The following is a 26,952-nucleotide window of genomic DNA, read 5'->3' on the forward strand; positions in this document are numbered from 1 at the left end:
TGTGGAGCTGGATGAACACAGCAAGCCAAGCAGCATCTCAGGAGCACAAAAGCTGACGTTTCGGGCCTAGACCCTTCATCAGAGAGGGGGATGGGGAGAGGGAACTGGAATAAATAGGGAGAGAGGGGAAGGCGGACCGAAGATGGATAGAGAAGAAGATAGGTGGAGAGGAGAGTATAGGTGGGGAGGTGGGGAGGGGATAGGTCAGTCCAGGGAGGATGGACAGGTCAAGGGGGTGGGATGAGGTTAATTGGTAGGAAATGGAGGTGCAGCTTGAGGTGGGAGGAGGGGATGGGTGAGAGGAAGAACAGGTTAGGGAGGTGGGGATGAGCTGGGCTGGTTTTGGGATGCGGTGGGGGAAAAGGGTGATCTTGTTGCTTGTGGCGTCCACATTGATACCATTGGGCTGCAGGGTTCCCAGGCGGAATATGAGTTGCTGTTACTGCAACCTTCGGGTGGCATCATTGTGGCATTGCAGGAGGCCCATAATGGGCATGTCGTCTAAGGAATGGGAGGGGGAGTGGAAATGGTTCGTGACTGGGAGGTGCAGTTGTTTATTGCGAACCGAGCGGAGGTGTTCTACAAAGCGGTCCCTAAGCCTCCGCTTGGTTTTCCCTAATGTAGAGGACGCCACACCGGGTACAGTGGATACAGCATACCACATTGGCAGATGTGCAGGTGAACATCTGCTTAATATGGAAAGTCATCTTGGGGCCTGGGATGGGGGTGAGGGAGGTGTGGGGGCAAGTGTCGCATTTCCTGCAGTTGCACGGGATGGTGCCGGGTGTGGTGGGGTTGGAGGTGAGTGTGGAGCGGACAAGGGAGTCACGGAGAGAGTGGTCTCTCCGGAAAGCAGACAAGGGTTGGGGATGGCAAAATGGCTTGGGTGGTGGGGTTGGATTGTAGATGGTGGAAGTGTCGGAGAATGATGCGTTGTATCTGGAGGTTGGTGGGGTGGTATGTGAGGACGAAGGGGATTCTCTGGGGGCGGTTGTGGAGGGAGCGGGGTGTGAGGGATGTGTTGTGGGAAATGCGGGCATTCTCGACCACTGCGAGGGGGAAGTTGCGGTCCTTGAAGAACGTGGATATCTGGGATGTGCGGGAGTGGAATGCCTCAACCTGGGAGCAGATGCGGCGGAGGGGAAGGAGTTGGGAATAGGGGATGGAATTTTTGCAGGAGGGTGGGTGGGAGGAGGTGTATTATAGGTAGCTGTGGGAGTCGGTGGGCTTGAAATGGACATCAGTTTCTAGCTGGTTACCTGAGATAAACCCTAGTAAACTTTTAGCTTTTTGAAATCAAGGTCATTGCAATCCACATTGTATGATCTACACAGCAGGCCAACAGCAACTCTGTTTAATGTCTCCACTGATCCACAATATCTCTGACAGCGCGGCGCTCCCTCAGCACTGACCCTCCGACAGCGCGGCGCTCCCTCAGCACTGACCCTCCGGCCGCGCGGCGCTCCCTCAGCACCGACCCTCCGACAGCGCGGCGCTCCCTCAGCACCGACCCTCCGACAGAGCGGCGCTCCCTCAGCACTGACCCTCCGACAGCGCGGCGCTTCCTCAGCACTGACACTCCGACAGCGTGGCGCTCCCACAATTGCGAATCTTTATCAGTGCGGCCTTGGTCCTGTCCTGCAGTGGACTGTTTTGTCAGAATATTTGCTCCAGGTCAGGAGTGGGATTTGTATCCACAACCTTTCAGTGGGGACGGGCCGTAGAAGACAATACCACAAACGGTGTCAAGCTGAAATACCTCTATCCGCTCAGGGAAATCGCCTCTGCCATTGCCATTTCTGATGTTAATTATACGCAACTCTTTATTTCGATCTTCAATCTGGTGCCCTCAAATTACACAGTGATATGATACTCTAAAAATCAAACAACTGCAGGTTTTTTGTAAAATCACATAAAACACTTCACAGTGGCAAAGCAGATAGGAGCCTGTTTAGGAGACTGAACTCTGACATACCTTTTGAAGGGTCATAGGAGAGAAATCTTTCAAATAACTCGTGCTGGATGGGGCTTCTATCTGAGGAGCTGTAAGGCAGAATGTCTTCGTGGCTCACATAGTCTAAACCTAATACAAGACAAATGTTCATACCGTCTCAAACAGACTTGCAAGCTTTGATTAAGACATTGAATTACACAAGTAATGCTTTCACAAGCTTTGTGCACATTCTCTGGCCACACCAACATTTTATTCCCAAACCAGAATCCCTTGTGCTTGCAGTTTTCTCTCCTCCATGACAGCTCTTATTTATTCAATGCTGTTAATGCAGGAAAATATCTCATGGTGCTTCACAGGAACATTATCAAATAAAATTTAAGACTGAGCCTGATTAAGAGGTAGAAGGACAAGCAATCAAAAGCTTGGCAAAAGAGGATGTTTCAAAGGTTTAAAAAAATGAGAGGGCTGTAGGGGTTCAGAAAAGGATCTGGATATTTTGGGAAGCTGAATAGACTGCTTCTTATGGTGGAGAGATCAAAATGGGAAGGTCAAGAGCCAGAATTAGATAAGCACCGATATCCTAAGGATATCCTGGGCTGGGGCAAGTTATAGAGCCAGGGAGGAACAAAGTCATGAAATGATATGAAAACAAAGATGAGAGTTTTAAAATCAAGATACTGCTGGACCTCGAACAAATGTAAATGAACAATGCGGGAGTGAAGGGTGAAATGGACTTGATGCATGTCAAGGCACAAGCAGCAGTTTTGGATCACGTATAGGTATGATTCCAGACTGGCCTACAGCGCCAAAGGAACAGATGGTCTCCAAAGTCTCTCCTGTGAGCACTCCTCAAATGGGGCAGTAGGAAGTGTGGGTCTGCAGCTTATTGACCTTTGGAGGTGGATCACACTTGAACTTGATGCCAATCTGTCTCAATGTTTTGCACAAAGCACAAACAGGAACGGAAAGCCCATTCAATATTCTTTCACTCACCTATAGATGCCAAAGCAACCTATTTTATTTCAACTAACTTCATAAAAACAATACAAGATCCACGATCAAACTCAGAACTTTTCTGCTTTTGTACCACAAACAAAAGAACAGCAATTTACCTGGAATAGCATAAAGCGCTCTGCTGTCATCATGGTTAGCAAGAAAGGTTACTGCTTCCGTCTGTGACCTTTGAGACTACAACAGAAAAGCACACATTCAACCATTGGGAGCTACACACAGGGTAGCAGCAGTTGAGTTTATTGCTGCTTGCATCACAAAGGTTATGAGCACCAGCACAATATTAGCTGAATGCTACAAAAGAATGCTGCAATTGCTGCTCTGTTAGTTCATATACGATGTTGCAAATTGCTTCAAAGAAGGACCAATTTCCTCCCAGCTGCATTTCTCAACCCCAATTCACACATTCTCACAATTCCTTCAAATCTCTGGATGCACTAATGCCCACCCTGACAGATTTCTACCCATCAACGGTTTTGTTAAAACTATACAAGATATTAGTCAGGCCAAGGTGGAATACTGAATAGTTTTGGGGTCCCTTATTTAAGGAAGGATATACTGCCAAAGCAGGAAGACTAGTCAAGATTCACTAGGCTAATACCAGGTATGAATGGACTGTCTTATGAGGAGAGGTTAAGTAGGTTGGGCCTATGTTCTTTAGAGAATACAGGAGGTATACAGAGGTGACCTTTGTCAAAAATACAAGATTCTTAGAGGACTTGACAGGGTAGATGTGTAAAGGTGATTTCCCTTTGAGGGACAGTCAAGGACCAAAGGGCCCAGTCTCAGAATAGGGGTTTACTCATTTGAGACAAAGATGCAGAGGAATTTCTTCTTTCATTGGGTACTGAATCTGTGGAATTCATATCTTGACAGGTCTATTGAGGTTGGGTTGTTAAATTTATGCAAGGCTGAAAATGACACATTTTTAATCAGTCACTGTTATGGGAAGAGGAGCAAAGTGGAGCTGAGGATTATCAGATCATGATCTCACTAAATGAATGAGTAGACCCAATGGACTGAGTGGTCTAGTTCTACTCCTAGGCTTTATGAACCTCCTAGTTCAACCCAAACTCTTTTTTTAAAACACCATGTTACAGATCCTGAGATGCTGCATGTTTCCCAGTATTTAGTTCAAACTATCTCTGTTTAAACATAGAGTAGGCACATGGCTGGATTTTCAATGTAGATGGAGAGCTAGGCTTAAGTCTTATGTGCTTGGTGTGTTCATATTCGAGAGGACATAATGAACAATGATAAACATTCAGAACACAGGCTGATGGTAAACTAAACCCAACCCTATTCTGTATGACTCAGCATCACTGAACAGCATCTTTAGCTGTGCTAATAGTTGAAGAGAGATGGAGTAATTTATAAATAAATATAATGTACCATGTTCAGGAAAATACTGTAACAATTGCTTCTCTTCTGTCACACACTAGGCTTCCACTTAGAACTCAGAGATCATGACAGATTCTTTTTTAACAACTGAGAACATTCCAGAAACTCTATCCTTCATGGATTTCCCCAAAGAGTCACAAACCTGCTTGTTAGCCTTTTTGGAATATACCTTCCCCCACAAAAATCTCCGAGAGCAGTATCCTGAATAAGCCACCCCATCCCTGACTGCTGGTGTGTAGTGCTCACACTTACTATATGAGGACAGTCCCTGGTATCGATCAACACCTGGTAGTAAGTGTGTGTTTTACCTTTGACCTCTTTGGAACCTTGAGTTCCTGAGTTTTCTGTTTTACTGTGAAAGAGAGAGAGTGAGACACCTAAAGGGTTAATTTGTTAATATGCAGCATGAAGTTACAGAATATTAAATACAAAACATGTTGTTTCCCACTTCAAACAGCAAGGAGCTATCTAGGTAGACCTTCAAAGCACTGTTCTGAGCAAACAGGGCAAGGAATTGTCAGGGTAACATTGGAAAACATTTCAAAAGAACAAGAAGCATAATGAAAGTAATTTTTTAAAAAAGCAACAGGTTCTCTTTTCATTTCTGAACTAATGCACAGTCTCATTTCAGACACCACTAAGAGACTCTCCCAATCAGCAGTAATCCTGTTTATATGTCCTGCCTCAGATTCACCAGATTTCTGTTGAAATCACTGTGACCAAATTGGAGAAATTCCTGGTGCAAATGTTTAGTTTGAATTTTAAAACAAATTACTCTTCCTCATTCTATTCCCACTTTATAAACAAGAAATAAAAATAGAAATTGCTGGAAAAGCTCAGCAGGTCAGGCAGCATCTGTGGAGAGAAATCAGAATTAACATTTCGGGTCAAGTGACCCATCCTCAGAACTTTAGACTTTTCTTTTGGTTTCCACTTTGTAAATGGTTGCAGTCGCTCTGTCCAATCCTGTCAATCAAACTGGACAGTAGCTTCAATAGAGTCTTTGGCAGTCCACTTGCCCCAAACCCAACATTTGGGCTTTGTGCCGGGCACACTAGGCATGGACTGGGCTCCAGCACCCCCTCCTCAACACCCTATCTGTTGCTTCAGTTCCATAAGTGTGTGCTCCCTACTGTCTATATACCTCCCTGCTGAGGGTGTATATTCATTGCAATGACATAACTTTACTGGCATTATTCAATGCACCTGTCACACAGCTGCCAATAACTGAGCATAGAAGGTGGTCAGACATGGAATATTCCTAGCTCTGTGAGCCACCATCTGGGATGTCACAGTTATTTATGATGTGCATGACTCATGGCAGCCAAGCAAATACAGATCAGAACTGAAACCCAGAATGTCCTGGCCAAATGAGTAAGTTTGTTGAGGTATTGTTCAAAACATAGAACAATCCCAAAAAATGTAACACCTGGGGTTAAGTTAACTGTTTGTACATAAATAAAATATTGAATCACCGAAGTGTAATGATGCAGGAGGCCATTCAGACCATCACATCTACAGTGGCTCTGCAAAGAGCATCATTACCTACTTCCAATCCCTTGCTTTTTTACCCCACACTCTTGCATATTAAATTGAAGGCAACTTATCTGAGAAACAGAAGTCAGTGAAAACCTTGCAAATCATGTTGAAATCTGGATAAACTACTCACTAGCTTTAATGCTGAAGATTGATGCATAAGACAAACTCTTTGCCAACAATAAGCTGTTTGAGGACACCAATCTCTTACCTTTCAGAGCTACAGGATGCAACATCTCGGTCGTATAGCCTGGCATGCCAGGGGAACAAGACTATCCCTCGGTAACCAAACACACTGTGCAGAAATAGCTATAGAAAGAGGACATGAAAAGGTCAGAGAACGCTCCAGCAATTCAGGATAAAATTATACCATTACAGCTATTGCTGAGAGCCATAATCCAGGCCAGGGCAACAATAATGCAAGTGACAGGAGTCTGTTCTGCTCTCAGATCTGCTCTGCTGTTCATTATGCTCAAAGTTAATCCTAGACTTCAAATCCTCTCTTCTGCCACATGTGAGAGGATGTCAGTGCCGCTAGCTTGGCCGACTTTTACCATTCATGCCCAATTGCCCTTGAACAGTGTGGCTCACGAGGCCATTTCAGAGGGCAGTTAAGAGTCAACTACATTGCTGTGGGTCTGGAGTCATAAACAGGCCAGACTAGGTAAGGATTCCCTAACTTTAGTAAACCAGATGGATATTTATGACAATCAGCAATGGTTACATGGTTGCCATCAGAAAAGCTTTTGTAATTTCAAATTTTTTTTAATTGAATTTAATTTTCACCAACAGTCTTGCTGGGATTCAAACCCATGTCCCCAGAACACTAGTTCTGGATTGTAAATGACTAGTCCAGTAACGTGACCATTACACCATCACTTCCTCCAAGTATCTCAGTGTCAATCTTGAATAAACTCTAACTGCATGTTTACAGCACTCCTCGCAAAAAGAATTCCAAAGACTCAACTCTCAGAATCAAGACATTTTTCACCTTAGTCTGAAATAGCTGAACTTCATAACCTGAGACTGTGAACTCAACCCATTCCAATATTCAAGCTGTCAAATAGTCCCAGAATCAGCTTTGTTTGAATTAAATCCCCTCACATTCTCCAAAACATCAAGCAACGGGCAGGTTCATTCAGTATAAATCCACACAAGCAGCCAATGTCTGCGCCCTTTACCCAATTCCACAAAGTGGAGCAGACAGAGGGTTGGACTCACATCCAAGAGCCTGGGTCTTTGTGTGGTTCTGTTGCCACTTACCACCCCCAGGAGGGCCTATTGCTGCCGTGCCAACCCCAGGATGCTGGAGTGGGTCTGTCTCCCACTCCCACCCCTAGAACCACAGTAATTTTAAAGTTCAACTCAAATTCTTACCTGCCCTGTTTCATATTTTCCTTGTTGCTTGAGTGCCTCAAACACTCCAACTGGCTCCAAAACTTTGCCTTCAGGACGATTCCTGTGAAGACAAACGAAGCTGGACTTCAGAACAGACCTCAATGACAGCGCTGACAATCTGCAATCCCCAATCAGTCACCAAAGTACTAGTTGCTTGAGCCACCTTTTTGCACAGCACATGATACTGCCACTCCCAGAAAATAAGAAAATTTAATGGAGTATACAGCCATTCAAAGGCAAGTGACATTTGTGCTATTTAAATGACAGGTAATGACCATCTTTAACAATCGAAGATCTAACCATCACCTTCTGACGTTCAATGGCACTCTCCCCACCATCAACATCGTAGACATTATTGTTGACCAGAAATTGAATTGGACTAGCCTTATAAATACTGGTGCTACAACAGCAGGTCAGACGCTGGGAAATTTGTTCATGGGCTATGACAGGTGCTGGCTGGGCTAGCATTTATTTCCCATCCCTAATTGCCCCAGAGACGGTAGTACAGATCTGTCCTCTTAAACCTGTGCAATGCCTGGGATGTAGGCTCACAAACAATACCATTAGCGAGTAAGTTCCAGGATCTTGATCCAGCAACAGTGAAGGTACAACGATAAATTTCCAAGTCAGTATGGCGAGCAGCTTGGAGGGGAACTTGCAGATGGTAATGTTCCTATGTCTGCTACCCTTGTCCTTTGAGATGGAAGTGGTCTTGGATTTGGAAGGTGCTATTTCGCAGTGCATGTTGTAGATAAGTAAACACTGCTGCTACTGAGTGTCAGCGGTGGAGAGTGTGGCCATTTGTGGATGTAGTGCCAGTTAGGTGGACTGCTTTATCCTGAATGGTGTCAAGCTTCTTGAGGGTTTTTGGAATAGCAAGTGGGGAGTATTACACCACATGCTTGATTTGTGCCTTGTAAATGGTACACAGGCTTTGGAGAGTCAGGAGATGAATTACTCACCACAGGTAGTCCTAGCCTCTGACCAGCTCTTGTAGCCACTGCATTTATGTGGGTAGCCCAGTTCAGTTTCTGGTCACTGGTAACCCCCAGGATGTTGACAGTGGGTGAATTCAGTGATTGCAACACAGTTGAATGTCAAGGGACAGTGGTTAGATCTCTCGTACTGGAGCAGGTCATTACCTGGCAGTTGTGTGGCATGTTTCAATAAGGTCACCTCTCATTCTTCTAAATTCCAATGAGTACAAGCCCACTCAATCTCTCCCATGTCCTGCCCAAGGCAGTGTCCAGATCCATCCTTATCCCCAGAGATAATGGGAACTGCAGACGCTGGGGAATCCGAGCTAACAAAGTGTGGAGCTGGATGAACACAGCAGGCCAAGCCACATCATAGGAGCACAAAAGCTGACATTTTGGGCCTAGACCCGTCATCTCCTCACTGGGTTCAAGCCTTGCCTCATGCCCCTACACCTCTGCACTCCGAATCCACCACCCTCTGCTCTCTCCCCGGATCCCACGCACAGCTTGCTGTGACCTGTTGCTGGGTGCAAGATTCTAGGTGCTTTATTCCCCACTTTCTCGACATGTCCTGTCACCTTCAATGATTTTATACCCCAGGTCACTCTGCTCCTGATTCTCTTTAGAATTGTTTTCTTTAGCTTATGATGGCTCTCCATATTCTCACAACCAAAGTAAACCATCTACAAACTCACAGAAGCATTGAATATACATTAAACTCTTTACATTAAACTGAATCTGTCACTTATCTCCCCAATCCAACTACTTGCGCCTGCTTTTTCCAATTTTTGTGTCACCTGCCAATATTGATTATGCCCTTCACTAAAGTTCCAGCTGTTAACACGTTACTGGTTGGTGCAGCAGATAAATCTGTCAGGGAATGTCCCAGAGGTGTAGGAACCGCGGATTCTGAAAACAGAGAAGATCCCCAACCCCAGGCCCGGGGCCTGTGTCCCTGGCCTCCTTCCTACCTGGACGACAGGAGCCGAGCGTGCTGCTGGCGCTGGCCCACACCGCAGGCCGAGCAGACGGTCAGGGCCCGAAGCCGGAGAGCGGGGTTTGTGGCCAAGGCCGAGAGGCAGCGGCTCAGAGCCGGGCCCGCCATCGATCCTGCAGGCCCGACGGTCAGCACATACAACTCGAACCGGCCTCGGAGATGGGCAATACCCGAGTCCGCTTTCTTACGGCGTTACTGCAGGCCAAGACCCCTCGGCGGCGGGCGGCCCCTATCTCTCTGTCTCCCCCGGGGACGGCAGGCGGCGGGCAGCCTCTCTCTGTCTCTTGCCCCGATCCCGGGACTCTGCCCCGAACAAAGATGGCGGCTGCGGTCTGGCAGGTTGCCATGGAGACGGGGCCTAGCGCGGCTTGAAGCCTGCGCCGCCGATTCAAGGTCAGAGCCGCAACAGTAGCTTGTGTCAAATAATGCGGGGGGGGGGGTGTTTTTTTATTCATTATCTGAAAAAAATTGTAAAATTTAATGCTCAAGACATTCAGTCTGGGCGGCAAAAGTGACTATATTGTATAATAAGCGAGTATTATGATAATAATACTCCCATTAGCAAGCTTCATCGCTGTTTATAAATGATTGTGCAAAATAATGTCCTCATTCTTCAAATCCTCATAAAAGACTCATTATATTTAACTATTTGGAATAGTTTCTGTGGCTCAAGGACTATAATGAAATCGTTAAATTCCTAGGAGGTAATTACTTATCATTGAATTTTCTTTTCAAATAATTGTCGAGCTTTTTAAAGTCGGTGTGTAAGTCGTTATTTACAGGTTATCTCCTTGCTCAGGTTGGGGACAATGGCGTGTGTTCTGAAGGTCAGGGATTGCTTCAAGCAGCAACTCGACCGTGTCCTGAAAGAGGGTCATTCTATCCCTGAGGATCTACATTCTGAACTCAAATCCTGCCTCGGCAAAGCCCATTCCCCCTGCACAGTCTCCTTCGAGCTGCTAAGAAAACTTCACAAATTCTTACAAGAAAAAGGTGAGTCATCCAGTTCTGGGATTGTCACCCCTGTGTTAACCAGCCTGAATATACTGGCTGGAACAAAAACAGAAGTTGCTGGAAAAGCTCAGCAGTCTTGCAGCATCTTGTGAAGATGGAAGTTCTGAGGAAGGGTCACTGGACTCAAAAATGTTAACTCTGAGATAATGGGAACTGCAGGTGCTGGAGAATCCGAGATAACAAGGTGTAGAGCTGGATGAACACAGCAGGCCAAGCAGCATCAGAGGAGCAGGAAGGCTGACGTTTCGGGCCTAGACCCTTCATCAGAAAAGGCCATTTCTGATGAAGGGTCTAGGCCTGAAACATCAGCTTTCCTGCTCCTAAGATGCTGCTTGGCCACGTTAACTCTGATTTCTCTTCACAGATGCCATCAGACCTGCTGACCTTTTCAAACAACTTCTGTTTTTGTTTCTGATTTAGAGCATCTTCATTTCTTTCAGTTTTCATTGAATGCAATGGCTGCTGTTTATTAGATACTAGCTAGTAAATTACCGCATGCCCAGATTTGGAACAGTTCTTCTGACATTTTGAAGATTTACAAGGATGTTGCTGAAGTTGAAGGGGTTGAGCTATGTGGAGAGGTATAATAGGCTGAGGCTATTTTCCCTGGAGTATTGGAGGCTGAGGAGTGACCTCATAGAGGTTTATAAGACCACGAGGGGCATTGATAGGGTAAATAGGAAATGTTTATTTCTCCGAGGTAGGACAGTCCAAAACTAGAGGGCATAAGTTTAGGGTGAGAGGGGAAAGATATAAAAGGGACCTAAGGGGCAACTTCTTCACACAGAGGGTGGTGCATGTATGGAATGAGCTGCCAGAGGAAGTGGTGGAGGGTGGTATGATTTGAAGCATTTTAAAAGGCATCTTTTAAAATGGATACATGAATAGGAAGGGTTTGGGGGATAGGGGACAAAAACTGGCAAATGGGACCTCATGGATGCACAGTCTTGAGTTGCTAGACCTGTTTGAAGTCAGTTCCATTTAGCACAGTGATAGTGCCACACAACACAGTGGAGGTTGTTCTCAAAGTGAACGTGGGAGTTCATCTCCACAAGGACCGTGAGGTGGTCACTCTTACGAATAATTTCACGGGCAGATGCATCTGCAGCCAACAGATTGGTGAGGATGAGGTCAAGTAAGTTTTCCCCTGTTGTTAATTCCCTCAAATACCAGGCATAGACCCAGTCTAACAGCTATGTCCTTTAGGACCTGACCAGCGTGATCAGTAGTACTGCTGCTGAGCCACTTTTGACGGTGGACATTGAAATTCCCCACTCAGAGTACATTTTGCACCCTTGCTACCTGCAGTGCTTCGTGCAAGTGTTGTTCGCCGTGGAGGGGCACTGATTCATCAGCTGAGGGACGTTGTTATGTGGTCATCAGCAGGAGGTTCCTGGGGTCCTTGGTCAATGATGAATACTCCCAGGACAATTCTCTCTCAGTTGTTATTCAGTTCCTGTTCCTGGCAGCTATGTCTCCATAATCCTGACTATATTATATTTGTTTTTATCTTGTGCAATTAATTTGTTCACTTGATTGTGTATGCTCTGTGGATGAAGGTACAAAGTGTTGAGGCTTGTGTTTTTACTATTACTTGTCCAGTTTGAGCACGGCCTTTGCTTCCTCTGTTAGTCAATCACTTTTCTTGTTTCCCCTTCCTGTGTTTTGTTCTTGTCATTGATTCCGCTTCCTCTGACAACTTACACAAGTTTCCATTTAATTGAAACATATAAAATAATCAGAGGGTTAGATAGGATGGATAGGGAGAGGCTTTTTCCTAGGATGGTGACGGCGAGCACGAGGGGGCATAGCTTTAAATTGAGGGGTGAAAGATATAGGACAGATGTCAGAGGTAGTTTCTTTACTCAGAGTAGTAAGGGAATGGAACGCTTTGCCTGCAACAGTAATAGATTCACCGACTTTAGGTACATTTTAAGTCGTCATTGGATAAGCATATGGACGTACATGGAATAGTGTAGGTTAGATGGGCTTGAGATCGGTATGACAGGTCGGCACAACATTGAGGGCCGAAGGGCCTGTACTGTGCTGTAATGTTCAATGTTCTGTGTTCATTTAAAGCCATCCTAGCCACTCAACTCAATGTTGCCCTGGGACACCCTGCCCAGAAGTAACCCATTCAGTTTGTACTATTGTACCTTCCCCAGAACCAGCCCCAAGACCCTATGATCTGAAAACCTAATTTTAATCCTAAGGTTACTACCTTTGTGGTCCTACTTTTAAACTTATTTCCTAGCTCTGTATGTTCTGCTTTTTAGGACCTCATTTTTTTATAACCTATGTCATTTGTACCAATGTGTGCCATTACTACTGGCTGTTTACCTAGCCCTCCAGAATGGCCTTTAGCTCCTCTGAGATTTCCTTGTTCTGGCAGGAGCAAAGCAACATACTATCCTGGTTTGTGGCCACAGAAACACCTGTTTATTCCCCTTACATTTGAATTGCATTCCCACACTTTTTAATTATCCCTTATGCAGCTGAGTCAATCATGGTGCGACAAATTTGGCCTTCGCTGCTTTCCCCTGTGAGGCCATTCCTGTCATCAGTATCCAAAGTGTTAAGTCTGTTTTGCATGGCAGTAGCCACAGGAGACTCCTACATTGCCTTCTTTCTCTGCCTTGTGGTAACCCATTCCCTTCCTGCCTGTGATGTGACCACCATTCTATATGTGCTGTCCATGATACTCTAGGCCTTGTAGAACAGCACAAAGGGACTTGCAGGAGCCGCAGCTGGAGGCATTTCCTGCACATGTGCTGATCCTGGAAACTGGAACAGCACAGTGTGGCTTTGAGCTCCACTGCCATGACTGACCCCTTTCAAATTAAGCCTTTAGGTTCAAATGCTTAATATCAACTAATATCAATTACTTCAGAGCCTATATTCCCTGTTCTTCATTACTAGAAAATAAAGTCCTTACAAACTACAAACCACAGAAGAAAAGGCAAAAAGCACCACTTAACCTCTGCACTGAATTTCGACTCCAAATTCGCAGAAATCCCCATGTGCTTTGGCTGTGTCTCACTCAGGATGTGTTCGCTTCCAAGTGTTCATGATTTGTTTGACAACCTTCCTCTAGTTTCTCATCGAGATGCTGCCTTTTGTGACATCACCTGAAGGTCTTAATGTGCAACCTGACATCACTTGGCTCTACTGCACTCCCCGCTCCTGTTTCCTCTTGTCTTTAGATTAGATTAGATTAGATTAGATTCCCTACAGTGTGGAAACAGGTCCTTTGGCCCAACAAGTCCACACTGCCCCTGGAAGCATCCCACCCAGACCTTGCCCCCTATAAACCACACACCCCTGAACACTACGGGCAATTTAGCATGGCCGATCTACCTAACCTGCACATCTTTGGGCTGTGGGAGGAAACCGGAGCACCCAGAGGAAGCCCACACAGACACGGTATCCAGTTACATTGATAGTGCATCATATGGTGTAAGCTATCTAAACCATCTACTTCCTCTGTGTTATCAAACTACTTAATTGACATTTAATACAGGATGAGAAAATGTTTCCTGAATCCAATATTAGGAAGATAGAAGGCATTGTCTTAACTCCCAGTCGTGAACTCCATTCCTTAACCTCCCATGTCTTAATTCTCAGCAAGTCCCACTCTCTCATCATCTGTGCATTCAGTAACTTAGCCCGATTCTCAGTTAAGAAACATTTTGAATTTGAAGTTCTCTCCCTGGTTTTCAAATCTTGCATGGTCTCATCCCTCCCTATCTCTGTGATCACCTCAGCCCCATAACCTTCTGAGATTTCTGCACTCATCTAATACTGGCCCCTGTTTTTAATTACTCCACCATTGGTGGAGTACTGTCAATCGCCTAACCCCTAGTCATTGGACTTCCTAACCAAACTCTCTACCTCACTACCTTGCTTTTCTCTTTTACAACCTACTTCTTTACCAAAGCATTTGTCATTTTTCATTGCATTATAATGCTGTGTCATGCAGCACCTTGGATTGTTTCATCCAAAGGTAAAGGTGAAGCTAAAGCATTATTAGCAAATGTAAGATGCTATGTAAATACAAGATGTTGTTTTGTTTGCAGGATTCCCTGTCTATCTGCATGAACTTGTCGAAGGAGCAGAAATATTCACACCGGAAGTAAAACTGCCAGAGAGGGTGGGTATACTCACTTAAATACTGAATGGGATGTGACTGATGCCATCCTTAGGGGAGGGGAAATGCTGCCGTCCCCCATCTAAAACAATTGTGTTGGTTTGTTTTTGAGATGTAACAGAAATCTCAACACTCCGTTATCCTGCAGCGTGTAGTGTTGATTAATTGTATAAACTGAACTCATATAGGTCGAGTACCATTTTTGAGGAATGCTGTTATAGACAGATGCTGCACCAATAAATGTCTGAAACTCCAGATCTCTGTGCATGATCTGCTCTCTTATCAAATTCTTGGCTTTTGCCCAGGAATAAAATTCCTCATGTCTCTGTTTGTCAGAAACTAGGTTTGGTGTCATGCATTAAATTTACTTCATCCTCATTCTACAGAGATTCACTTGGTACACCCCTGTGCTGTGGCTTTTGGATTTTTGCCTGGATTTCTCAATCATTTAAAAAAAAGCATTGAGCTCCTAAACTGCTCAATAGAATTTGTTGTATTACTGTTATGTATTCTGTGTGAAGGTGGGAGTATAATTTTTAATTTTTGGCTGGAGCTGAAACAGTTAATATTGGGGATTTAATGCAAGGCTGTCAATGGTGGCCATAAAATTGTGAATTTTAAAATTGTATCTACCAATCACTGATCAATTGTTGACCACTACAGGAGTGCAGTGAGGTGCTTTTAACTAATATCCAATTCCCAGTATCTCATTGTCTTATCAATGAGAAAGTTTCCCATATCTCATATTCCCAGGCTGCATTGAATGAACTGTTCTCAACCTTAACATTCTGTGCAAAATTCCCACAATGCTCCAAAAGCTGACCACTAACCATTATTTCATTCTGCTAAGTCCACATGTGTGGATGCTGACGTCAAGAGCAGACTTGTGTCTGCACCCCCCTGACTCTTTCCAATGGCATACAGAACACTTACTTGGCTGAGGTGTGAGTGAACAACAACACCCAGAAGACCTTGACCAAGTAGGAGTTGAACCTTCAGGATTGGGCAGATGGGGAATTTGGATAAGGAGCCTTATCTTGTTGGATATTAAGCATGTTATAAAATGTTAAAATGTCCTATTCTCATGTCACATGGCTATCTTTTTCAGAACCCAGAGCTGATAGCCCGATTGAAAAAGATCAAAGCAAACCTTGCAAATGAAGAATACAGACGCATTACCAAAAATGTCAACTGCCAGGTGTCATCATTTATTTCAATACTTCTAATTCTTTGTAGTTCATGTTGACCTGATTTTTTTTTCCTTGTTTTATTCCTTCATGGATGTGCACATGGCTGGCTAAGATAGCATTTACTCCCCATCTGTACTTGCTCTGAACTGAGTGGCTTCTTGACCATTTCAGAGGGCAGTTACAAGTCAGCCATGTTGTTAAGGCCCTAGAGTCACACATAGGCCAGATCGAGAATGGATGGGAAATTCCTTCCCCGAAGGACTTTAGTGAACCAGATGGGCATTTATGAAAACAGTAGTTATGATGTCACAGAGTCATACAGCGCGGAAACAGACCCTTCGGTCCTACCAGTCTATGCTGACCAAGTTTCCCTAACTAGTTTGTCTGTGTTTGGCCCATATCCCTCTAAATATTTCCTATTCACGTACCCATCCAAATGTCTTAAATGCTCTACCACTTCCTCTGGTATTTCATGCTACACATGACCCACCGTCTGTGTGAAAAAATTGCTCCTCAGGTCCCTTTTAAATCTTTCTCTCCTCGCCTTAAAAACAAGTCCTGTAGTTTTGCACTCCCCCACCCTAGGGAAAAGGCCTTTGGTATTCACTCGACCAGTGCCCTCATGATTTTATAAATCTCTATAAAGTCATCCCACAATCTCCTACACTTTAATGAAAAAGTCTCAGCCTACCCAGCGTATCCTTATAACTCAAACTCTCCATTCCCAGCAATACCTTCGTAAATCTTGTCTGAACCCTCTCAATTTAATAATATCCTTCATATCGCAGGGCAAGCAGAAACTGTACACGGTATTCCAAAAGTGGCCTCACCACTGTACAACATCAACATGACATTCCAGCTCCTATACTCAGTGCTGTGAGCACTGAAGGCAAGTGTGCTAAATGCCTCCTTAACCACCCAGGCTACCTGGATGCAAAAAGAAGTGTGTACCTGAACCCCTAGGTCTCTCGGTTCAACCACACCACACGGGCCCTACTATTAACATTATAAGACCTGTCCTTGTTTGTTTTACTAAGATGTAATACCTTGCATTTATCCGAATTAAACTCCCATTTGCCACTCCCAGCTCATTGGCCCAAATGACCAAGATCCCTTTGTACTCTTAGATAACCTTCTTTACCATCAACAGTTTTGGTGTCATCCACGAAGGCCTGAAACGTCGGCTCTTGTGCTCCTGAGATGCTGCTTGGCCCGCTGTGTTCATCCAGCTCCACACTTTGTTATCTTGGATTCTGCAGCCTCTGCCATTCCCATTATCTCTTTCTCTCTCTATCCATGTCTCCTAATCTTTTTAATCTAAATCATTTATGTAAATTACAAACGAAAGTGGACCCAGCACCAATCCCTGTGTAACGCTGTTGGTCTCAGGCCTCCAGTCCAAAAAATACCCTCACCACCACCCTCTGTCTCATACTATCAAGCCAATTTTGTATCCAATTGGCAAGCTCTCCCTCAAGCCCATGTAATCTAACCCTCTCCAAGGCTTTACTAAACTCCATGTAGACAACATCCATCACTCTGCTACCTTTATGAATGACGTGATCATCATTAGAGCAGCTTTTAATTCCAGAATTCCATTCAATTCACATTTCATCATCCTCCGTAGCAGAATTCAAACCCATGCTCCCAGAACATTAATTTGGAATTCAGAGATTATTAGTCCAATGACTTTACCACTGTTCTGCTCCCAAAGCTAACCTGAAGGAAAAGGACCCTCTCACCTGGGACTGAAGTTACCTTCTATTTATGGCCTTCCTTTCTTGCTCTGTTTGCAGCAGATTAACCGGTACGGCGCTCTGGGAGATTTGGGAAGACAGGGTGAGTGAGTGACTGGCATTAAAAATGGTGATTTCAGATTTGTAAACTTCATTTGTGAATCTCTAGCTCAGCACCAAACAGGCCACTATAATAACAAAGAAAATTACAGCACAGGAACAGGCCCTTCGGCCCTCCAAGCCTGCGCCAATCCCAATCCTCTATCTAAACCTGTCACCTATTTTCCAAGGATCTGTATCCCTTTGCTCCCTGCCCCTTCATGTATCTGTCTGGATACATCTTAAATGATGCTATCATTGCCCGCCTCTAACACCTCCGCTGGCAACGCATTCCAGGCACCCACCACCCTCTGCGTAAAGAACATTCCACGCATATCTCCCTTAAACTTTCCCCCTCTCACCTTGAAATCATGACCTGTAGTAATTGAGTCCCCCACTCTGGGGGAATAAGCTTCTTGCTCTCCACCCTGTCTGTACCTCTCATGATGTTATAGACCTCAATCAGGTCCCCACTCAACCTCCGTCTCTCGAATGAAAATAATCCTAATCTATTCAACCTCTCTTCATAGCTAGTGCCCTCCATACCAGGCAGCATCCTGGTGAACCTCCTCTGCACCCTCTCCAAAGCGTCCACGTCCTTTTGGTAATGTGGCGGCCAGAACTGTACGTAGTACCCTAAATGTGGTCGACCACAAAGTCCTATATAACTATAACGTGACCTGCCAACTCTTATACTCAGCACCCAGTCTGATGAAGGAAAGCATGCCGTATGCCTTCTTGACCACCCTATTGACCTGTGTCGCCACCTTCAGGGAACAATGGACCTGAACACCCAGATCTCTCTGTGCATCAATTTTCCCCCTGGATATTTCCATTTACTATACAGTTTGCTCTTGAATTAGATCTTCCAAGATGCATCACCTCGCATTTGCCCGGATTTAACTCCATCTGCCATTTATCTGCTCAACTCTCCAGTCTGTCTATATTCTGCTGTAATCTCTGACAGCTCCCTTTAATATCGGCTCCTCCACCAATCTTAGTGTCATCTGTAAACTTGCTAATCAGACCATCTATACCTTCCTCCAGATCATTTATGTATATCACAAACAACAGTGGTCCCAACTCAGATCCCTGTAGATCACCACTGGTCACAATTTTTCATTTTGAGAAACTCCCTTCCACTACAACTCTCTGTCTCCTGTTGCCTTGCCAGTTCTCTAACCATCTAGCTAGCACACCATGGACCCCATGTGACTTCACTTTCTCCATCAGCCTACCACGGGGACCCTTATCAAATGCCTGAAGTCCACATATATGACATCTACAGCCCTTCCCTCATCTATCAACTTTGTCACTTACTCAAAGAAGTCTATCAAGTTGGTAAGACATGACCTTCCCTGCACAAAACCATGTTGCCTATCACTAATAAGCCCATTGTCTTCCAAGTGTAAATATATCCTATCCCTCAGTATCTTCTCCAGCAGCTTCCTTACCACTGACGTCAGGCTCATCGGTCTATAATTACCTGGGTTATCCCTGCAACGCTTCTTAAACAAGGGGACAACATTAGCAATTCTCCAGTCCTCCGGGACCTCACACGTGTTCGAGGATGCTGCAAAGATATCTATTAAGGCCCCACCTATTTCCTTCCTCGCTTCCCTCAGTAACCTGGGATAGATCCTGTCCGGACCTGGGGACTTGTCCCCCCTTTTGGAATACCCAACACTTCTCCACCGCCCCCCCCAAATCCTTTTGCCAACTTGACCCAGAGTAATCAAACATCTATCCCTAACCTCAACATCCATCATATAATTCTCCTTGGTGAATACCAAAGCAAAGTAATCATTAAGAATCTCACTGATTTTCTCTGACTCCTCACAACTTCCCTCCTTTGTCCTTGTGTGGGCCAACCCTTTCTCTAGTCACCCTCTTGCTCCTTATGTACGAGTAAAAGTCTATGGGATTTTCTTTAACCCTGTTTGCTAAAGGTATTTCATGATCCCCTTTAGCCCTCTTAATTCCTTGTTTCAGATTTGTCCTACTTTCCCGATATTCTTCCATAGTGTGGTCTGTTTTCAGTCACCTAGACCTTATCTATGCTTCCTTTCTCCTCTTTGTAGTCTCTCAATTTCATCTATCATCTGTGGTTCCCTAATCTTGCCTTTTCTATCCCTCATTTTCACAGGAACATGTCTGTCCTGCACTCTAATCAACTTCTCTTTACAAGCCTCCCATAAATCAAATGTGTATTTACCTTCAAACAGCTGCTTCCAATCCACAATCCCCAGCTCCTGCCGAATTTTGCTATAGTTGGCCTTACCCCAGTTCAACTCTATTCCTTTAGGACCACTCTCATCATTGTCCATCAGTATTCTAAAACTTATGGAATTAGAACATAGAAAAGCACAGCACAGTACAGGGCCTTCGGCCCACAATGTTGTGCCATGGAATAATCCTTATCCAAAATTGTGATCACTATTCCCAAAGTAAACCCTACTGAAACTTCAACCACCTGGTCCGGCTCATTCTCCAACACAGGTCCAGTGTGGCCCCTTCCCGAGTTGGACTATTTGCATACTGCTCTATAAACTCTCCTGGATGCTCCTTACAAATTCTGCTCCATCTAGACCCCTAACACAAAGTGAATCCCAGTCAATGTTGGGAAAATTAAAATCTCCCATCACCACCACCCTGTTTCTCCTACACCTTTCCATTATCTGACTACATGTTTGTCCCTCTATCTCACGCTCGCTGATGGGAGGCCTGTAGCACAGCCCCAACATTGTTACTGCATCCTTCCTATTTCTGAGTTCGACCCATATTGCCTCACTGCTTGAGTCCTCCATGAGGCCCTCTTTCAGTACAGCTGTGATATCGTCTTTGACCAGTAATGCAACACCTCCACCCCTTTTACCTCCCTCTCTATCCCACCTGAAGCATCTGTACTCTGGGATATTTAGTTGCCAATCTTGCCGTTCCCTCAACCAAGTCTCAGTAATAGAAATAACATCATACTTCTAGGTACTAATCCAAGCCCTAGGTTAATCTGCCTTATCTACTACACTTCTTGCATGCTCTCTGCCTCCTCTTCCCCTTTAGTCATGCTGACTTCATTATCTAGTTCCTTACAGGCTTTAGTTACTACCTCCTTTCTGTCCACTAGCCTCCTCATTTGGCTCCCATACACCTGCCACGTTAGTTTAAACCCTCCCCAACAGCATTAGCAAAAGCACCCCCAAGGACATTGCTTCCAGTCAGGCCCAGGTGTAGACCGTCCAATTTGTAATAGTCCCACCTTCCCCAGAACTAGTCCTGATGTCCCAAAAACCTGAGCCCCTCCCCCCTACACCATCTCTCAAGCCATGCATTCATCCTGGCTATTCTTTCATTTCTGCACTGACTAGCACGTGGCACTGGTAACAATCCTGAGATTACTACCTTGAGGTCCTACTTTTTAACTTGGCTCCTAACTCTCTCAATTCTGCTTGTAGGACCTCATCCTGTTTTCTACCGCTATCATTGGTGCCTTATGCACCACGACAGCTGGCTGTTCACCTTCCCTTGTCAGAATGTTCTGCAGCCGATCTGAGACATCCCTGACCCGTGCACCTGGGAGGCAACATACCATTTGGGAGCCTCATTTTTGACCACAGAAACGCCTATCAACTCCCCTTACAATTGAATTCCCAGTGACTATAGCCCTTCCACTCTTTTTCCCGTCCTTCTGTACAGCAGACCCAGCCCCAGTGCCATGAACCTGGCTACTGCTGCCTTCCCCTGGTGAGCCATCTCCCCCAGCAGTATCCAAAACGATATACCTGTTTTGGAGGGAGATGACCGCAGGGGACACCTGCACTGCCTTCCTGCTCTTCCTCTGCCTTTTGGTCACTTATTCGCTTTCTCCCTCAGCAATCCTAATCTGCAGTGTGACCAATTCGCTAAACGTGCTATCCACGACCCCTTTCAGTATCGCGTTTGCTCCAGAGTGAGTCCATCCGCAGCTCCAGAGCCATCATGCAGTCTAACAAGAGCTGCAGCTGGACACGCTTCCTGCACATGAAGGAGTCAGGGACATCAGCCTTGTCCCTGAGCTCCCACGCTGAGCAAGAGGAGCATGACACACAATCTTGAGATTTCACACTGCAAAATAGATAAAACTCACACAGGGGGCAGTGATGGGACCTTTGCTAGTGTTCCAACATACTCTTCAGCTGGGTCTGTAGTGTTGCGTGGCCAAAATAAGGGACGTTTCACTTGGTGTTTTTCCTGTGCTGTGCATGATCTGAGTGTTTTTAGCTGATACCATATGCTTAAAATGGAAGTGTTCCGCCTCCTAGAGTCTAGCATCCTTCATCTGAATAAATACAAAACTGAATCAAAATAAATGAAGCTTCTTCCTTGGTTCATGGTGAAGTAGGACAAGTGCTGGTCAGGAGTCACATATGCTTCTTGCACTATTACTAGTGAGGATTGAATGGAACATGACCTCGCCTTGTGTCTGGTTGGGAAGTAGGAGCTCAGACTCTTCAGCTTGTGATGACATGGGAAGGTTTATTTGGAGATGATTCTGTTTAACAGAATCTGTCTGTGAGGTCTTAAAAACCCTGCTGCCGGTTGGTGAGGTCTTTGATGTGAGGAACTGTTTGGTCTGTTGAACTTTGCTCTAATGACACTGCTGCCAGGGTTACTGAAGTGGACTTGTGCTGCCAATTGTCACTCATGCCAAGTTGAATTCTCCTAAACTCTGTTTTTGGTGCAGTGCGATCTGTGAAGGCAGTGGTGGTTACCATCTTTAACTTCCTAGTGACGGTGGCAGCTGCGTTTGCTTGCACATACCTTGGAAGTCAGTATGTCTTCATAGACACGGCAGCGGTAAGTGTTGACAGCAGCTGTTGTACCTCATAGGTAAAGGAGAGAGAGGGGCATCACTAATCTCAGTGTAATGGGGATGAGGTCTGGGAGAAGGTTAAGGAAGAACTTTGTTAAATTGGAGAAAATTAAGAAAGCTATTTCCTTTAGTGCATGGGTTAATATGCAAAAGTCATGAATTTAAAATAATTGGCAAAACATTTAGGGGAAATTAGAATAACTTCCATGCTGAATATTATTCTGATGTGGAACTCACTAGCTGAAGTATCAGTAAAATGAGAGAAACTTCTGAAAATGAATTGGACAGTCACTCAGCTAATTTACAGGGTAGTGGGGACTGAGCTGTGGAACTGAACTGAATAGTTCTTTCAAAAAGCTGGTACAGATGCTACTGGCCAACCAGAAATCAACTGTGCTGAGTGTATCTTTGGAATTGTATAAATGCCACACAGTGAGCCCCACAGCAGTGGCAGCACAGCATAGCACAGCAGAGTCAACCTGAGAGTCAATAGCAGCAGGAGCTACCGGATAAATACCTGAGGAGCTGGGGCAGTCAGAGCGTTAACTCGTTGGGGTGGTGCTCAGTCAGGGAACGAGGGGTCAGTCTGAGTGGTAGGAAGGGAATCAGTCAGAGCAGTGGGTGGGTCAGTCAGGGTGAGGCCTGGAGTAGAGCTGAATCCGGAGGTGATGTCACTGCTTAGAAAGTGATATCGGCTTGGCTGCTGAGAGACCAGGACCAGAGACTGAGTGTATGATGTCAGAAGAGTGATGATAAAGTACTTACTGTTATCGTAGTTTGTTCGGAATAGAGAGTGAGAGTGAAACATCTGATTTCTGTGAATCTGTTCAAGATTGTGTAATTAATAAATGTGGAGCTGGAAAAGTGCAGCCGATCAGACAGTGTCCGAGGAACAGGGAGGTCAATGTTTCAGGCCGATACCCTTCATCAGGACCTGCCCAGTCCCGATGAAGGGTTTTGGCTCAAAACATTTACTTTCCAGCTCCTTGGATACTATCTGACCTGCTGTGCGTTTCCAGCTCCACATTTATTGGCTTTAGCTTCCAGCATCCGTGGTCCTTACTGTCTCCAAGATTGTGTAGTTGGTGAGCAGTGGATAAGGTTGTATAATTGGTTCCTAGATTATTGTCAGTAATTTATAAGGTTCAAACTGAACTCGGCCCCATGGAATGCCCCTCCTGCAATTAGTGGGAAATCGGGACCTTCTGGTCTCCATGGTGAGTACGTGTGCAGGAAGTGAGTTCAGCTGCAACTCCTGATTTGCTGCGTAGAGCGCCTGGAGTTGGGGATGGACTCACTACGGAGTATCCATGAGGCTGAGAACATTGTGGATAGTGAGCTGGCCACACCACCAGTAAAGACTACACAGAGAGAGAGAAGAGGTGGGTGACCGCCAGGAAGATGACTAAGTGTGGGCAGGCACTGCAGGAGTGGCTACTCCCCTCTCAAACAGGTACACTGCTTTGGATACTGTCGGTGGAAGTGGCCTCTCAGGGAAAGCAGCAGCAGCAGCCAGACCAGGGAGTGTTGAAGTGTAGGCGAGCAGTCGTGATAGAGGACTCTAGTCAGGGGCACAGGTACACATTTCCGTGACCTCGAGTAAGACTCCAGGATGGTTGGACAAATTTGGATTGGTTTTGCTAAATCATCGGAGATCAAGGCATGACCTGATAGACGTATATAAAATGATGACAGGCATGGTTAGGTGGACATTCGGAGTCTTTTCCCCAGGATAGAAATGTCAGATACTCAGGGACACGGGTTTAAGATGAGAGGGGAAGGTTTTTTACGCAGAGGCTTATAAGTACCTGGAACATTCTGTCAGGGGAGGTGCTAGAAGCAGATATCATAGCAACATTTAAGACCCATTTAGACAGACAGATGAACTAGTAGTGAATAGAGGGCCATGTGCAGGCAGATGGAACTAGTTTAATGTGTTTGGCATGGACGTGGTGGGCCGAAGGTCCTGTTCCTTTGCTGTACTATTCTCTGTTCTATGTTCTAAATGCTGTGGTAGGAAGGAAATGGGTCTTAATGGAATGTTAATGGAGCAAGTACGCGGTCTTAATAACACCTTTAGGTTAGTGGTGAGGTGGGGCTCTCAGTAGGAGTTAGTGGTGGGATGGGGGCGGAGTCTCAGCCGAGGTTAGTAGCAGGGCAGGGAGTCCCAGTGGGAGTTAGTGGTGAGGTGGGGAGTCTCAGTTGGAGTTAGTATTGGGGCAGGGGATCTCAGTGGGGGTTAGTAGTGGGGCAGGGGATCTCAGTGGGGGTTAGTAGTGGGGCAGGGGATCTCAGTGGGGGTTAGTAGTGGGGCAGGGGATTTCAGTGGGGGTTAGTAGTGGGGCAGGGGATTTCAGTGGGAGCTTGCAGTAGGGCAGGGGATCTCAGTTGGGGTTAGTGGTGAGGCAGGGGGGTCTCAGTGGGGGTTTGTAGTGGGGCGGGGGATCTCAGTGGGGGTTTGTGGTGAGATTGTGGGGGATAGACAATCTCTGGTAATGTCTGAAACTTGATGAATTGTGGGCTCAGTTTGTAGGAAATGAGACTGTGGACATGTAGATTACATTCACTTTCTTTGCCCAAGTCATTAATAAATATTGTAGACAGGTTCGGTCCTACACAGGTCCCTATGGAACCCCACTGGTCACAGGCTGCCAAACTGAAAACAAACCCCTTATCCCCTTGGGCTGTTTCCTGCCCATGAAACAATTCACTATCCATGCCAATATACTAGTTCCAACACCATGGGCTGTTACTTTTTAACTTAACCTTCTGTGAGGTACCTTGTCCAAGTACAACACGTATACTTTTACCCATTTAGCCAATCTTGGTGAGACTTCCTGAAAAAACACCATGTCATCACAAGGCACGTTTTCCCTTTCATGAAGCCGTGCTGACTGAGCTTGATTAGATTATGATTTTCCAAATGTACTGTTATTACTTTTGAATAATGGATTCCGACATGTTTCCACCAATAGATGTTCAGCTAATTGGCCTATAGTTACCCTGCTGTTTTTTGTTACCTGTATACAGAGTGTGATCGGTTCCTTTTGGGCTAAAGCCTCTATTCTGTCAAGTAGAAGTCTGAGCTACACGATAAGTGAAACTGTCACAGGTGATGGTTTGTACTGAGGTGCAACATTCAGTGGGATTGGGCGATAGTAGGATCTACTGATGCTGGAGAATCTGAGATAACAAGGTGTAGAGCTGGATGAACACAGCAGGCCAAGCAGCATCAGAGGAGCAGGAAGGCTGATATTTCGGGTCTGCACCCTTCTTCAGAAACGATTGTGAAAATATTCTTCATTTTCGGAAGGGTCCAGACCCGAAACGTCAGCTTTCCTGCTCCCCTGATGCTGCTTGGCCTTGTTATCTCTAATGGGATTGGGCAACAGGTTCTATTTTCTGTGTAATATCTCTGTCTCTCTCTTTCAGCGGGTCCTTTCTGCAGTGATTGTATCGTCTGTGGTGGGTCTGGCAGAGCTGTATGTGCTTGTTCGGACAATGGAAGGAGAGCTGGGAGAGATGTAGCACACTGCTGAAACACATTGTTGAAACCAGTTGGAGGCTCTTGTAACTTACATTTATATAAGTACCTTCATTATGGTCAAACATCTCAAGACATTTCACAGGAGCATTATCAAAGTAACACTGATGATTTACGTAACAGTGAGGTTTAACACTGATGGATGTAAGAAAGTAGGACAGGAGACCAAAAGCTTAGACAGGAAAGTAGTTTTAAGGGGTGGCTTAAAGGAAGCAGCTGAAGGCACAGCCATCAGAGAGAGAACAATCAAAAGCGCAGAGGCTGGCGAGGCCAGAACTTAAGAACAACCTCGACCTCAGAGCTGGTGGGCAAAAGAGATGAGACTGAAAAGGCAAGTTACAGGGCTCACCTGGTCACTGTTAGCCCCTGTACCTGGCTATTGCTCTCACCTGGCCTTCCCTGAAAAAGGGTTTCCCTTCATTACTGGTTGAGGTACCAATTGAAGCTCCGTCCCCCACACTCTGTGGCAGGAGTTTCGAGACCCCAATCCCTCTCTGTGTAAGGTCTTTTTCAGAGTGTTGCATTGCTTCTTCTGCCAATTATCTCGTAAATCTGTCCTGTGGCTCTCGCTCCTTCCACCAATGGGAACACTTTCTCTTGATCTACTTTGTCCAGATTCCTGATTATTTTGAAAACCTTAAACAAATCATCTCCCAACCTTCTCATCTTCAAGGGCACCTCAAAACTACCTACATACTAGGCCTTATGTTAGTGTCTGGAAATATTATACACTGTAAACCAAATGACCAGTGTTTATTAAAGTCCATTTTGCAGTTTACTGATCTGTCTCATGATGAACATTTATGGCCTGAGCTTGTGAAATATAGAAATCCCTGACCAAAACTACCATTCAACAATAGGCTGAAAAAGCCTTTCTGTTTATCCAGCATGAACTGCCGTGGGGAGTGTTTGATGGGGACATGGAAACAGCTTTGCTTTGTATCTCACCCCAAGCTGTCTGTGTATTGGGAGTTGTTGATGGATACAGTATCACAGGAGCTTTGCTCTGTATCTAACTTCGTGCTGTCCCTGTCTCAGGAGTGTTTCCTGGAAATAATGTGGGGGAGGCTTTACTCAGTATCTAACAGTGTGCTGTCCC

At 45.3% G+C, this 26,952-nt stretch overlaps 2 protein-coding genes across 9 annotated transcripts in view; one reads left to right on the forward strand and one right to left on the reverse strand.

Moving 5' to 3' along the window:
* The window catches only part of poldip2 (polymerase (DNA-directed), delta interacting protein 2), a 50,019-nt gene extending 40,428 nt beyond the window's left edge, over window positions 1-9,591 (reverse strand). For all 3 annotated transcript variants that reach the window (XM_048556939.2, XM_048556938.2, XM_048556937.1), the window contains exons 1-6: window positions 9,249-9,591; window positions 7,280-7,361; window positions 6,114-6,211; window positions 4,619-4,718; window positions 3,067-3,142; window positions 1,976-2,083 (exon numbers count right to left, since the gene is read on the reverse strand). In XM_048556939.2, coding sequence (XP_048412896.1) covers window positions 1,976-2,083; window positions 3,067-3,142; window positions 4,619-4,718; window positions 6,114-6,211; window positions 7,280-7,361; window positions 9,249-9,382 — 598 coding nt within the window. In that variant the 5' untranslated portion in view covers window positions 9,383-9,591. The remainder of the gene's footprint in view (window positions 1-1,975; window positions 2,084-3,066; window positions 3,143-4,618; window positions 4,719-6,113; window positions 6,212-7,279; window positions 7,362-9,248) is intronic.
* tmem199 (transmembrane protein 199) lies at window positions 9,148-26,631 on the forward strand. 6 transcript variants are annotated; one of them, XM_048556943.2, is made up of 8 exons: window positions 9,638-9,667; window positions 9,933-9,978; window positions 10,074-10,267; window positions 14,365-14,438; window positions 15,544-15,633; window positions 17,422-17,464; window positions 22,181-22,293; window positions 25,742-26,631. In XM_048556943.2, the coding sequence occupies exons 3-8, from the start codon at window positions 10,084-10,086 to the stop codon at window positions 25,835-25,837; spliced, it is 600 nt and encodes a 199-aa protein (XP_048412900.1). In that variant the 5' UTR covers window positions 9,638-9,667; window positions 9,933-9,978; window positions 10,074-10,083; the 3' UTR covers window positions 25,838-26,631. The 6 variants fall into 6 exon arrangements, with proteins under 6 accessions (XP_048412899.1, XP_048412900.1, XP_048412897.1 ...); XM_048556942.2 differs by lacking the exon at window positions 9,933-9,978 and having other exon boundaries at window positions 9,148-9,667; XM_048556940.2 differs by lacking the exon at window positions 9,638-9,667 and having other exon boundaries at window positions 9,674-9,978.
* The last annotated feature ends 321 nt before the right edge of the window (window positions 26,632-26,952 follow it).

This window comes from Stegostoma tigrinum, chromosome 27 (genome assembly GCF_030684315.1).
Source record: "Stegostoma tigrinum isolate sSteTig4 chromosome 27, sSteTig4.hap1, whole genome shotgun sequence".
NCBI lineage: Eukaryota > Metazoa > Chordata > Chondrichthyes > Orectolobiformes > Stegostomatidae > Stegostoma > Stegostoma tigrinum.